The sequence below is a fragment of the Brassica napus genome, chromosome C1 (assembly GCF_020379485.1).
Source record: "Brassica napus cultivar Da-Ae chromosome C1, Da-Ae, whole genome shotgun sequence".
In the NCBI taxonomy this organism is placed as follows: domain Eukaryota; kingdom Viridiplantae; phylum Streptophyta; class Magnoliopsida; order Brassicales; family Brassicaceae; genus Brassica; species Brassica napus.
In genome coordinates this window covers 723,517-737,342 of record NC_063444.1, presented here as the reverse complement: position 1 = coordinate 737,342, position 13,826 = coordinate 723,517, and the positions used below count along the sequence as shown (strand labels likewise).

Sequence of the window (13,826 nt, the reverse complement as noted above, 5' to 3'; positions counted from 1 at the left end):
CTTAGGCCCAAACATTTGACTCGTTAAACAATTCAACTTTGTGTTGTGGTGGTTGATTGGTAGGAATAAGATTGTAGGGGTCGGAAACATTTAAGTCCACATAAAGTCATATCACATATGCTTAGATATTCTGTCCCAGTCGTATTTAATTGCACTTTAATTGTGTCGAAAATGTAACGTTTGTTTGTTATAGGAGATATGAAGGCAATATCATCCCACGTGTCTTCTTCTTCTGATAATTTTCGTTGTCACATGTGGGAAGGTCATCGTGATCGACAGGTTTGGGGTATATTGGTATAAACAACAAATTAAACCATACCGTAAGAATAATTATAATTAGCATTTCACTACAAAAGTTAAGGTTAAAAGAACTTGAAACACACAAGACATGTCATTCAACCATGTGTTTAAGGTTTGGTTATATTGGTACAAGAAAACAAATTAAACCATCACTGTTAGATAGTATATGATAATTAGCATTTCATTACAAAAATTAAGGTTAAAAAGAAGTTGAAACACACGGATATCTAACTGGCTAATGTATTTAGGTTGATTCTGTAATTACTAAAAATATCTTTAATAATTATGTTAACAGGTATTTATTGTAGGTTACGTCTTACCTATATTTTTAATTATTTTCGTCCTTGTAAACTTATGAAATTATTAAGAAGCCACGAGTTCGATTCACAACCACAACCTCTTCATCCTTGACATAATAATACCAACAAGATCGTTTTCCTTACACAAAAAAAAAACTACGCGTCGTTTCGTAACAACCCTCCTCGAATCACCGACATTGATTGGTCGCTCGCGAGCGGCGGAGATAAATGGCCGTCGATCACTTAATCCTGACAACATGCTTCGCCTCCTTGTTCGCGTCTCTGCTTCTCTACCTCCTGCGACGTCGGAGCAAGGAGATTGTGAGCAGAAACAACGAACCCCTAACGGTGAAACCTGGAAACAATGACGTCGATATCATCATTGTCGGCGCTGGTGTTGCCGGCGCTGCCCTTGCTCATACACTCGGCAAGGTAATCAAGAATTGTTTATTATTATTATTATAATTTATTGGTATACGTTTGTGTTTGAATCTTATTAAATTGTTTATTAATTTATTAGTATTCATTGTCTCTCAGCGTCATTGAATTCTTGCAACAGAAGCTATGTTAGGTTTAGTTCTCTTAAGGACAATCGTCTTAAGGATGTTATTGTTTTCGAGGATCAAGTTGCGATATGAAACATGGGTTTTGCTTGTTGCTGATTTTATGGTTCTCGTCAGCGTCACGGAACCAAAGTTAAAGTTCTTTTTTGGCTGTTGTAGGAAGGGAGAAGAGTTCACGTTATTGAAAGAGACTTAACCGAACCTGACCGGATTGTTGGTGAGTTGCTTCAACCAGGTGGATACTTGAAGTTAATCGAACTCGGGCTTGAAGGTAAAACCAAAATCAACCAATATAGTTCATCTCTATATTATTACAACGCTGACTTGACTTGTGTGTGTTGTAGATTGTGTGAAGGAGATAGATGCGCAGAGAGTTCTTGGTTATGCACTCTTCAAAGATGGGAAACACACCAAACTCTCTTACCCTCTTGATCAGTTTGATTCTGATGTGGCTGGTCGTAGCTTTCACAATGGTAGATTTGTGCAGAGGATGCGAGAGAAAGCTTCTACACTTCCCAAGTAAGAAGTACACTTTTTTTTATTAACCCGAGGTATTCCGAGCATATGGAAATACATAAATCAGTCCATGAGGAGAGATGCAGCTCATAGATAAACCCTCTATTCAAATATTTAAATGAGGCCTAAAGCATAGCTTTATATCCACATGACCACTAGATAAAGTGTTAATGGGGTGCATTCTAACCCTTGTAGCTCGCCAAAGTCCGCCTAAACGACCACCTTGTGGTTTACGCATTTATTTAGGTTGCTTATTACTATAAAATCTCACTTGAATTATTTTCTTTCAGTGTTAAAATGGAGCAAGGAACAGTGACATCATTAGTAGAAGAAAACGGAGTAATTAAAGGCGTTCAATACAAAACCAAAGAAGGACAAGAACTTAAATCATATGCTCCACTCACCATCGTATGCGATGGTTGTTTCTCCAACTTACGTCGCTCTCTTTGCAAACCTAAAGTAGAAGTACCATCAAACTTCGTCGGTCTCGTCTTAGAGAACTGCGAGCTTCCCTTTCCAAACCACGGCCACGTTGTCCTCGGCGACCCTTCACCCATTCTCTTCTACCCCATAAGCAGCTCTGAAGTCCGTTGCTTAGTGGACGTACCTGGCTCAAAACTACCTTCACTCGCAAGCGGCGACATGGCTAAACATCTCAAAACAACCGTTGCACCACAAGTACCTATCGAGATCCGAGAGGCCTTCCTCTCAGCTGTTGAGAAAGGTAACATAAGAACAATGCCGAACCGTAGCATGCCTGCTGACCCCATCCCTACGCCAGGAGCTCTCCTTCTTGGTGACGCGTTTAACATGCGTCATCCTTTAACCGGAGGCGGTATGACCGTGGCATTGTCTGATATAGTCATCCTACGTGATCTTTTAAACCCTCTTGTTGACTTAACCGATAAAGAGTCGTTGTCCAAGTACATCGAGTCTTTCTACACGTTGCGGAAACCGGTTGCGTCGACTATTAATACACTCGCGGGGGCTTTGTATAAAGTGTTTTTGGCGTCTCCTGACGATGCGAGAAGCGAGATGCGTCGAGCTTGCTTTGATTACCTTAGCCTTGGAGGGGTTTGCTCGTCGGGTCCAGTGGCTTTGCTGTCGGGTTTGAACCCGAGACCTATGAGTCTTGTTCTTCATTTCTTCGCTGTGGCTATATTCGGTGTTGGTCGTTTGCTTGTGCCTCTTCCTTCAGTTAAACGACTGTGGCTTGGTGCTAGACTCATCTCGGTACGTTGCTTTTTTTGAAAATACTAAACTTTGTTTTGTGTAGAGGTTTTAACGTTGCGTCTTTTTTTTTTGTCATTGTTGTGAAACAGAGTGCTTCGGGGATTATATTTCCAATAATAAAAGCAGAAGGTGTGAGGCAAATGTTCTTCCCTCGAACCATTCCTGCTATTTACAGAGCTCCTCCTGCTCATTCTTCTCCTCAGTGATGACATCATAAACATTGCTTTCAAGATTTTTCATGTGTAAGAATATAGCTACGTCGTGGTTGGTTTTGATTTGGTTTGAAAAATGTGTCACGTTCATTGGAAAGAAAATAAGACTTATCATGTAAAAGTGTATCTCTCTCTCTCTGTTAATTGTTAGAAACTTGTGTGTTTTGCACTATGAAGTTTGGTTAAAAAAATTTCTTTATCTTAGTCTACTTTTTGCATATTTTTAAATTTCGGTGATTATCAAATACAATAGCAATTTGACCCCAAAAAAAATATCAAATACAATAGCAAAAGCATAAACACCAAAACTATTTATCTATGCGCAAGTACTATTTTTTTTTCCTACATACACACGAGTTTGGGGCTATTAGCTGAGTGCTCACACTTGATGGGCTATACTACATGCAGTATAATTTACGTGTGAATCTGTTATCTGTGATATGGGTTTGGATTGGCATGTTATTAGGCTCTTACCATGATGTTCAGTTTTTTTTATATGATTCATTATTACTGTGTTGGTTTTCTGTTTTCAAGTCTAGAAAAACTTGCAGTCGTTATGTGAATTCTGCAGTGACTTAGAATGGTCTTCTATATCAGTTAAACATTTGATATATTTTTTATTTTAAGGAAAATTGTGAAAACTGTTTAGCAAAAACTTCAGAATATCCAAATGATTAATAGAATGTCAATCACCTTCAACTTAAAAACAAGAGGGAATGGGCGATGGATGATATGAAAACTATTGAAAGGGGTCAAAAATGGTTTGGAGCTATATACATTAAGGAGTGGAGCCCATTAGTAGCCCATTAAAGCTACCATTCATCATTATGATGTTGAGTTTCTTTATTATCATCATGGATGGCATCACCATATTTCAACCTTCCTAGGGGAGGAGTCGGATTTTTTTTTCTTCAACTAAAATGATTTATTCATTAGATCAATGAAAAAAAAATAACTAAAAGGAACAGAGAGCTTCTTGCGAAATTGAAATCTTTTAGCATTTTGAGAATTAGTTTTTTTTATTGTATTACATTTGTCTCATTATTGTTGAAGGACATTGCCATACAACAAAAAGACTACATATTTATGTTTCTCAGATGATGCATTCCATAATTTCAAACAAATATTTTGATACCAAATATATTGTATCAAAATATAAATTTTGAAAAGAATCTACTATGCTGACATCGTATTTCTTCCCCTTGTCTCTAAATCTTCTTTTAATGATTTTAATGTTTAAACTAATTACTTTCTTCGTTTCAGATTACTTGTCGTTTTAGATTTCGACACACAGATTAAGAAAACATTTAATTTTGTATATTTACTAGATAAAAACATCGTTACCAATACATTTAACCACATTTCAACTAATTAAAAAATAGATCAAAATATAAAAATCAATAAATTTTGCATTGAAATTATAAAACGACACTTGTTTTGAAAAAAAAAATTTTATCCTACAACGACAAGTACTACGGTGAGAGTATAAGCAAAGGGAGAAAATTATGTGCACTGAGCTAATAAAAATTTATACGTAAACCAATTGTAACTAGTCTTTTACCAAATGTTTGTAACTAATTCCTTTCAATCCAAAATAAGTGTCGGTTAGATTTCACATTTTTAATACAAATTAAAAACATGTCGAATGGTTTTATTTTGACTTGAAAAGTTAAATTAAATCTCCTCTATTAAATTTATATATTTAGTTTTTATAACAGGAAAAATACTATAACGAGAATTAATTTGAAATGAAAATAATAGTAGATTCAAAAATAATATTCCTACATCGATTTTAACCTATCACTCCCATACACAAACATGCCCCTACGCACGCTCCTACATAACGTGACTTACGTCTCCCATAAATTAAACTCTCTTTTTCTAACAAAATATTTCCTCACACATTGCTGTAAACCATTAATATCTCTGTTGACATTTTCAAAATTTTATTGTTCAGTCAATTAAATACGTATCTGTCCCAAATTTTTTTTTTCAATGTTTCCAATGTTTTTAACACATATATCATTGTTGAGAATATTGTTTTATAAAAATACTCATTTTTCTATCTAAAATTTTACTCGTTACTAAAAGCTAACAGTGCACCAAGATTTTTTTTAATGGTGATAAGAATGTTTTTAGAATTTTTGTTGTAAAAGACGATGCACACTGCTAGAGACAACGATAGTAAACAATTATGAATATTTGATTATAGTTAACCGTTTCAAGCATAATATGAGTAATTTGTCTCAGATTTTTATGGATAATAAGGATTTAGTTGACATAGTATGCGTAATTTCGTTGACTTGGACAATGTAGGTACATGTCGACCAAGTCTGCAACTTGTTAATGAGACCCACAAGGGACCAGGGAGTGCCTGATAGGAAGCAGATCAAGCATTTGCTTCGGAGCCGGTTAGAATAAATATTATTCTGGGGCCAATTATTCTAAAATCGTCATTGGTTCAGTGGTTAAGTACTATTTTTTGTATTATTTTTGCCAAATTTTTTTTATACTTCTGACCTAGAAAAAGTCAGGCACGGCCCCTGTAAGAACACATGATCAAGGCCTAAACACTACACAAATATGTAAGCTTCCAACTAATTCGCGTTTTGTTATTGGAATCATTCCGTGTAGTGTTGCGTGTTTTTGTTGACTCCAACTTGTACGGACATTAATTAACTCCACTCCAACTTGTCGCATCTTTTTAACAAAAACTAATCCATATACACATTCAACGTAATGAATTTCATTGACCTAACTACTTGAATAACCACCATAAGCAAGACTTATATGTACAGAGTAATATGCCACAAATACTGGTTAGCTTATGCATATCGAATATATTTGTAATACTTGTTTTTTATAAGATGGTGCATACGAAAAGATTTTAAATATTTGATTTTTAGGATTAGCCACTAAATTTTCAAGCCATGCCAGGGGAAGAAAGAGAGTCTACGTGTCGAGTGGACTTGAATATGGTTGTGGGCATGTCACTTCAATAGTCTTTAAATCATGGGAGTAGGTTTTTGTTACGGTTATGCTAAGCCAATTTTGGATTAGTCCCTAAGATTCTTATGTTTCATGTTTACAGCGGACAAAATAAACCGTATATAGAAGTCAAATTTTTACTTCAACCAAAGCAAGGATCAAGTCAAATTTTTACTTCAACCAAAGCAAGGATCAATTTCATTCAACAGTACTGGATAGTATTGTCGTTTTTGGGTCGCTTACCAAACACTATTGTCATCCGAGTCAAAAGTACGACATATAAAATTGGATAACATTTGAAATGTTGTCAAAACTACAAATATCGAGCTGTTTTTGTTTTTATTTAGAAGGGAAGGGAGACAAAGGAAGTAATGTAAAATTGAAGTGGAGGGGTTGAAGAAGGGTCCTACGTTATGGAGGAGGTGAAGCAAATTGGTCCATATAGTGTCTCTCCTAGGACATTCTTGAGGATCGGAGCAACGTGAACGTCACGTTAGTTGGCACTCAATTTGAATATAGGACCCAGATTATTTATCAGAAAACAACAAAATTAACTATTTATACATTGGCAATACTATAAAACCCACTCCAAGGAAATTCACATCGTGGCTATTGATTTTATATACATATACTTTGCATACACATAATATATGACATTGTCATTGTGGGACATACATGCGTTTGGGCATTCACGTGCTCACTCTTCAGTCTTCTCTTACATCCCTAGTCATATTTCTTAAAATTTGGGTCATTCGCCACGCTATATTATTTCATGAAACAAGTGCATTTTATTTTTAATCAAATTACTAAATTAAACCAGTAAACCCTAATTTGAATAGTATGCCATGTATCAATCTCCATAAATATACTAATTCACCGTCATACCAATGCTCTAAAATGTTCAACTATATTGCTTGTTTGTTTTTCCATTCCCCTCGAAACATTATAAATATCTTCAGTAAAAAAACATTATATATAATCTTAATCCAATCTTTAATTTGTGGAAATAATGTTTCAATGCTGATTTATCTCATTGTCAACTTTAAAATTAATTATACGTATTAAAAACATAATGCTAACCATATTAGTTTATGCTTTGGGATTTGCACCCCTTTTGGAATTATACAGCATCTTGTCTTCACTTCTTGTTGTTCGGCTTAAAGGTCACAAAGCGCATCAAAGAATCAGATCAAAGCAAGGCCTTGTCGGAAGATATACATATGGACCCATTTTTGTTGCATCTCAAGATCATATAAGGACCCTATATAATCCCCTCTTTATTCCTTGTTAGTTTTTTTAAAAGGATTTTTTTTTGGAACGACATTTTCCCCTCATTGTTCATTGTTAGTTATGGTCGATTTTTTAATAGTCACTTGGTTAGTTTTTTTCTTGTTATTTTATTAGTTTTTTCCAGTTACAAACATTGCACTGAGTTGTAATCTACTGTTGTGTTAGTATTACAAAACAATAACACTAACACAATAATAGATTTAATGTGATGATCTAATAATCATTTCTTGACTGGTATGAAAATATAATATCATATCTAACATATAAACTTATAAAAGTTATCGTAGCGGTGCTACGTGCACACGTGATAAAACCTTTCAAATTTGATTAGTATATAGAATTATATTTATGTTAATAGTAATATAGTATTGATTTTATTTTTTGAAAAAAAAAATTAAATCCGGATCTATTAAAAACACAGACCTAATTCCCATGTGAGAGGTATAACCCACAGATAGATCCTCTTCCGTGTATTCAAATGGACCGTAAGCATGGATCCATATCCGCGTGGTCACATGTAGAACTAATAATTTCGCACTAGAAAAGAATCGATCCATGGCTTGGACCAACAGAGCAACTCGTCCTCCAATGGAATATATAAATTTAACCGGACTATAACTTCTCAAAGGTAAAAGTACTAACTTTGAATTCAGCCGATATTGGAAATGCAGTGAAGAAACAAGAATATCAATATTACATCAATGAGGTTTGACAAATGATACATATATGCGTGCCTCCAGCCGAAGAAAATTCTTGGCAAGCTATTAAATGTTTTGATTCGGACCAAAGTTTGACTAAATCGACATATAATCAATGAATTATCAAACTTAACATACATACATTTGGAAATTCCGGTCACTCCAAGAGGAAAATCGTACAATAACACTTTTCAAAGAGTCAAAAACTTGTCGCGAAATACTTCTTTTTATAATTTACAAACTCTGAACGTCAAAAAGTGAGAAATGAAGCATCGTACGAAGATGCGAATGAACACCCGAGTATTAAAATTTTGAGAAAATATACACAGAGGACTTCAAGAAATCAAATATTAATCGACCTCTTGTTAACATTCTGTTCTAGAATCAAATATCAAGATATCATATTAGTTTAAAATACAGTACTAACTAATTACTTTCCTAATGCAGTTATGAAATGTCAATAGTTTCTAATTTACAAATTTTGTTTTAATAAGGTATTTTGTAAACAGGACATGAAATATTATACGGGTCAGGAACATTCGAGTTACTATCAAACTATATAATTTCTTTTCAAAAAATAAATAAACCAAACTATATAATATATCAGTAATTTAAACCGCATCGTTCCTTTTTTTTTACAAATAAAATATTTTACTCTGTGGATTTCTAATCAAACCGCATGAAAAACCTTTTTTTTGTCTGTATGGATTTTAAATCAATTAAAAGAAAATATAGTTTTTTTTGTAAGTCTTTAATATATTCGCTAAGAAAAAAAGCAAAACCCGATAGGGGATCCCATCATGTTACATTTCGCCTAAGTTTGATATTTTTCCAAGGACAAATCAAACTAGTATCATGTTTTTCATGCAACATTTATCACACGTTGAAGAGATCATTTTTACTACGCTGTTAACGACTTGACGTGTTGATTAGATAAAAGTTTGTTGAATGAGCAGTAGTTAACAAAAAATCATATAAATGTTGCACAAAATATTTAATTATGAGAAAATAAAGAAAATATGGAGATAAGGAGGTGTAATAAAAATTTCATGAAACATAATAATACTCCCTCTGTTTTTTAATATAAGTCGTTTTAGAGAAATTTTTATGTTCCAAATTATATGACGTTTTCGGTTTTCTATGTAAAATTTATTAACACTTAATGTTATATGACCAATAATAATATACCTTATATTTTATTATTGGTTGATTTGTGGTTAGGTAAATAATTAATGTGTTTTTGTTTATAAAATATAAAAAAATAATGATTTCTTAATCTATGTGCATAATTCTAAAACGACTTATATTAAAAAAAAAGGAGGGAGTATTTATTATCTTTTTCTTTTAATGGACATTAAAAATTGTAAGAACACCAAAATTTTGTAGGAGAGATTCTTTAAGTTTATGGACTCTATACAATTGTTTTTAATCATCTTTATAAAATATGGAATGACAGAAAGGTAAACATTTGAAAACTTAAAAATAAAAGTGCCTAATGTATTGAACTGGTTTCATAATTAAGGTGTGGTAATCACAATATATATGCTTACAATGAGACACTGATTATTAATCAGGGAGCTACAAACTAAGGGCGCGCGCGTTTACTGAACATTTAATTAAGTTTTTTTTTAACATGTAACTAAGTTGTTGAACAATAATTGTTTTAGTTTTATTTTCATTATTGTTTTTAGCATGTTACCAGCTGAAACAATATAAAAAGAATTAGTATAAAGTAAAACAAAAGTAACAAAAAAAAGAAAAGAAGAAGCAAACGCAATATAGCCGACACGTGTTTAAACTTTAAACTGAAAAACATGTTGCTAGTTAATGTGATTCGGCATCACAAGAAGGATCAATTTTCCAATAACGGGAAATAGTAAGATGACAATGAGATATATATGAAATTAGAAAAACGAGTATAATTTTCACACCTTAAAATAGTTAATTAGTTACTGGTCGGATATCCAACTATATACTCTTTTTTGCCAAAAACAGGTACTTATGCATTTATTAGTAAGAATTTATATGCTTAAGTTGGGCTTAGTATGTTCCGACACGTTTCCGGCGAGAAAACTAACTATATCAGTCGTTCAAAGATTTCTTGTTCTTCTTGTTCCCATTATTTTTAAAACCTTTTAATTTCGTTTGTACACGTCATCATGCATAATTGCTAGTATTTTTATTTGGTTAGAGAACATGATTACTATATTTCCTTAGCCTCGATGTAACGTTATATATCATTCCAATACTTTTTAGCTTTCAATTGTAGTATTGTCATATTTTATAGAGAGATATATTTGAAATATATAAATTAGTTTTACATAAATAACTAATCTTTTAAGATATATAAATAGACGATTAGTTGAGCGCGAAATATATATACAGCCGACACACGTCACAACATGTGTGGATCATGGAGCAGCGTGGACCAACATTACATAACACGGTCCAAAGGGTTCCTAAATGCAGCAATGACAATTTCACATGTTAACCTTTTTGACCAACTCACATTCCCAATTCTTATTATTTTTATCTGTAGCCAATATATGTTTTCTTTCTCTATAGGTCGCCTTATATCTCATTTAACAAGTTGAATTCTTTTTTTTTTTCATCAACGTATACAGATTCATACTCACTCTGTAAACCAAACCGGGTGATCTGCATCCATGTGAACGACAAAAAACGGTTGCTTCCTAACACTGCGTGCTAGTTTATCCGATTTTAAATTTTGCGTCTTTGGTACATAGATAATCTCTGATCGGGTGAAACAACAAGTTGATTTCTTGTTACATCACATTACTGTTTTTCCTTCGATCTACATAACTATTTTCATCCGACAAAAAAAAACATAACTATTTTCATTAATTAACCAAATTAAATAATTTTAATCTGACAGTAATATTAGTAAGTTAACTTTAAACTCACACAATCAAAAACAACTTTAGAAGAGAGGCGTAAACCGCTGTGGTAAGCGTAATAATAACTCTTGAAGTTGAGCTCGTTTGAGTGAGCAGGGACGGTGGATGGAAACGCGTGAATGGATTATTATTCTTTTAATTCTCTTAATTAATAAATACAAAAGAATCGACATGCGTAATTAATTCATATGCTAGACACACAAAATTTCTGTGCATGAAAAGTTGAAAACTATATATAAACATCCACACATGCCTAGTGACTTCTCGATCATAGCTTACCTACAACACTCACAATCCAATCAAAACACCAACTTTTTGTTCTCTCTCTCAAATCTTTGTTTCCATATCTACGTTCTCTCTCTCCCTCCATTTTATTCTCTTACACTCTCGCTCTCTAGAGCTAAACAATGGGTCTATTGTCAAGAAAAGTTACTTGCAACGCTCATGGCCAAGATTCTTCGTACTTTTTGGGTTGGGAGGAATACGAGAAGAACCCTTACGATGACATCAAGAACCCAGACGGCATTATCCAGATGGGTCTCGCAGAAAATCAGGTAATTTAATTAATCACGTACACTAATCACTAAAAGTTTAAAACGCAACGTATCGTAAATATATATACTCAACAATGTATAGCAGAAACTATAAAGTTTTTGAGAAAGAAGTTTATGTATATCTTATGATCTTGCTTACCCTCTTGCAGTTATCTTTCGATCTTATTGAAGCATGGCTTGCCAAGAACCCGGAAGCGGCAAACTTCGAAAGAGAAGGCCAATCTATTTTCCGGGAACTAGCTCTTTTCCAAGACTATCATGGCCTGCCTTCCTTCAAGAAGGTAAGATTATATATATATATATATATATATCGAAGTATTTTAAAATGAGCGGACAAATATTACTATAGTTTAGTAAACATGTTTATTTATTTTTGTCATAACTATTTTTCAGGCCATGGCGGATTTCATGTCGGAAAATAGAGGAAACCGAGTTTCTTTTGATCCGAAAAAGCTTGTCCTAACCGCGGGTGCTACTTCGGCTAATGAAACTCTGATGTTCTGTCTCGCGGATCCTGGAGACGCTTTCTTGCTTCCTACTCCATATTATCCAGGGTTAGTTAACCTTTTATTTTTTTGTCAAACAGTTGCTTCATTCACAAGTCACATGAAACTTACGCTTACTAGAACACTTTTCTTTTTCATTTTTAAATTACAGATTTGATAGGGATTTGAAATGGAGAACCGGAGCTGAGATCGTACCGATCCAGTGCACGAGTGCAAACGGATTCCGCATCACTAAATCCGCACTCGAAGAAGCCTACGAGCAAGCTCAAAAGCTTAACCTAAAAGTTAAAGGAGTCCTTATAACCAACCCATCTAACCCGTTGGGTACTACGACAACACGAACCGAACTAAACCATCTCTTAGACTTCGTGTCACGTAAGAATATACATTTGATAAGCGACGAGATCTACTCGGGTACCGTTTTCACTTCTCCTGGATTCATCAGCGTCATGGAAGTCCTCAAAGAGAAAAAGCTCGAAAACACCGATGTTTCTAAACGTGTCCACATCGTTTACAGTTTGTCTAAAGATCTAGGCCTGCCTGGTTTTCGCGTTGGAGTTATTTACTCTAACGATGATATTGTTGTCGATGCAGCGACAAAAATGTCCAGTTTCGGTCTAATCTCTTCTCAAACGCAATACCTCTTATCAGCATTGTTATCCGACAAAAACTTCACCAAGAACTACCTCAGAGAGAACCAAATTCGACTCAAAAAGCGGCACATGAAGCTCGTGTCGGGTCTAGAGGCTGCGGGCATCGAGTGTCTCAAGAGCAACGCCGGACTCTTTTGTTGGGTCGACATGAGACACCTGCTGAGTTCTAACACGTTTGAGGCCGAGATTGAGCTATGGAAAAAGATCGTTTACGAGGTTAAGCTTAACATCTCTCCCGGTTCTTCATGCCATTGCAACGAACCGGGTTGGTTTAGGGTTTGTTTCGCGAATATGAGCGAGGAAACACTAAAGGTTGCGATGAATAGATTGAAGATGTTCGTTGATGGACCGTCATCTAGTACAAGAAGTCAAAGTGAACATCAAAGACTGAAGAGGTTAAGGAAGATGAAAGTCTCTAACTGGGTTTTCCGGCTATCGTTTCAGGATCGAGAGCCCGAGGAACGGTAGTCTGTGTTTTTTCATTTAATCATGGTGTAATAAATATGATATTTAGGTCACTATTTATGTGTGATTGTCCGTCATATGTATTTTTATCATAATTTTATATTTTGGTATAGTTTTAGAGAGAAAGTTCACTCTGTCCGAACGTGAAACCGGATATTGCAGTGTGGCTTTTTGTATAATATTTTTCATATCTTAATGATAATATTTGAAAAAAAAATTGTCAAAAATTGCTTCAATTTTACGTTAAAACGTGCCACGTATTAAACATTTGCCGGCGAAATTTCTGGTTGAGAAGCCGTAATTTGAGTCCAGGCAATAAATCCGTTCATTAATTATTTTGTAATTAACTAAAACTTACTTCTTAGTCCTATAATGTTCACATTTGTTAATTTTCTGAATAACAAGGAGAATTCCTTTATTACTCTAGTTGACCATAGACATAAGTTGGTGCATTCAATATTAAATTCTCTAATCGCTTTAACTGGTTTTGAAGTGATCGATTTCGCTTAAATGACTTGTCAGTCAACGAAAAATACCATTGAAAGTCAAAAGATATACCCATTTTATATACTCACAGCCACGTGTGCATTCACAGACGTGACGATCTATACAATTTGCTACTTTCTCCGCT

General features: G+C 34.2%; 2 protein-coding genes across 2 annotated transcripts; both read left to right on the top strand.

Annotated features, from left to right (window-relative positions):
• Positions 1-639: 639 nt before the first annotated feature.
• On the top strand, positions 640-3,327 carry LOC106426862 (squalene epoxidase 3). The gene is made up of 5 exons (XM_013867591.3): positions 640-1,031; positions 1,322-1,433; positions 1,507-1,681; positions 1,969-2,911; positions 3,001-3,327. Exons 1-5 carry the CDS (start codon positions 828-830, stop codon positions 3,115-3,117), a joined length of 1,551 nt encoding a protein of 516 aa, XP_013723045.2. The 5' UTR covers positions 640-827; the 3' UTR covers positions 3,118-3,327.
• Positions 3,328-10,705: 7,378 nt separating this feature from the next.
• LOC106432488 (1-aminocyclopropane-1-carboxylate synthase 8) lies at positions 10,706-13,402 on the top strand. Its single transcript, XM_013873327.3, has 4 exons — positions 10,706-11,571; positions 11,721-11,852; positions 11,965-12,125; positions 12,229-13,402. Exons 1-4 carry the CDS (start codon positions 11,425-11,427, stop codon positions 13,196-13,198), a joined length of 1,410 nt encoding a protein of 469 aa, XP_013728781.2. The 5' UTR covers positions 10,706-11,424; the 3' UTR covers positions 13,199-13,402.
• Positions 13,403-13,826: the final 424 nt, after the last annotated feature.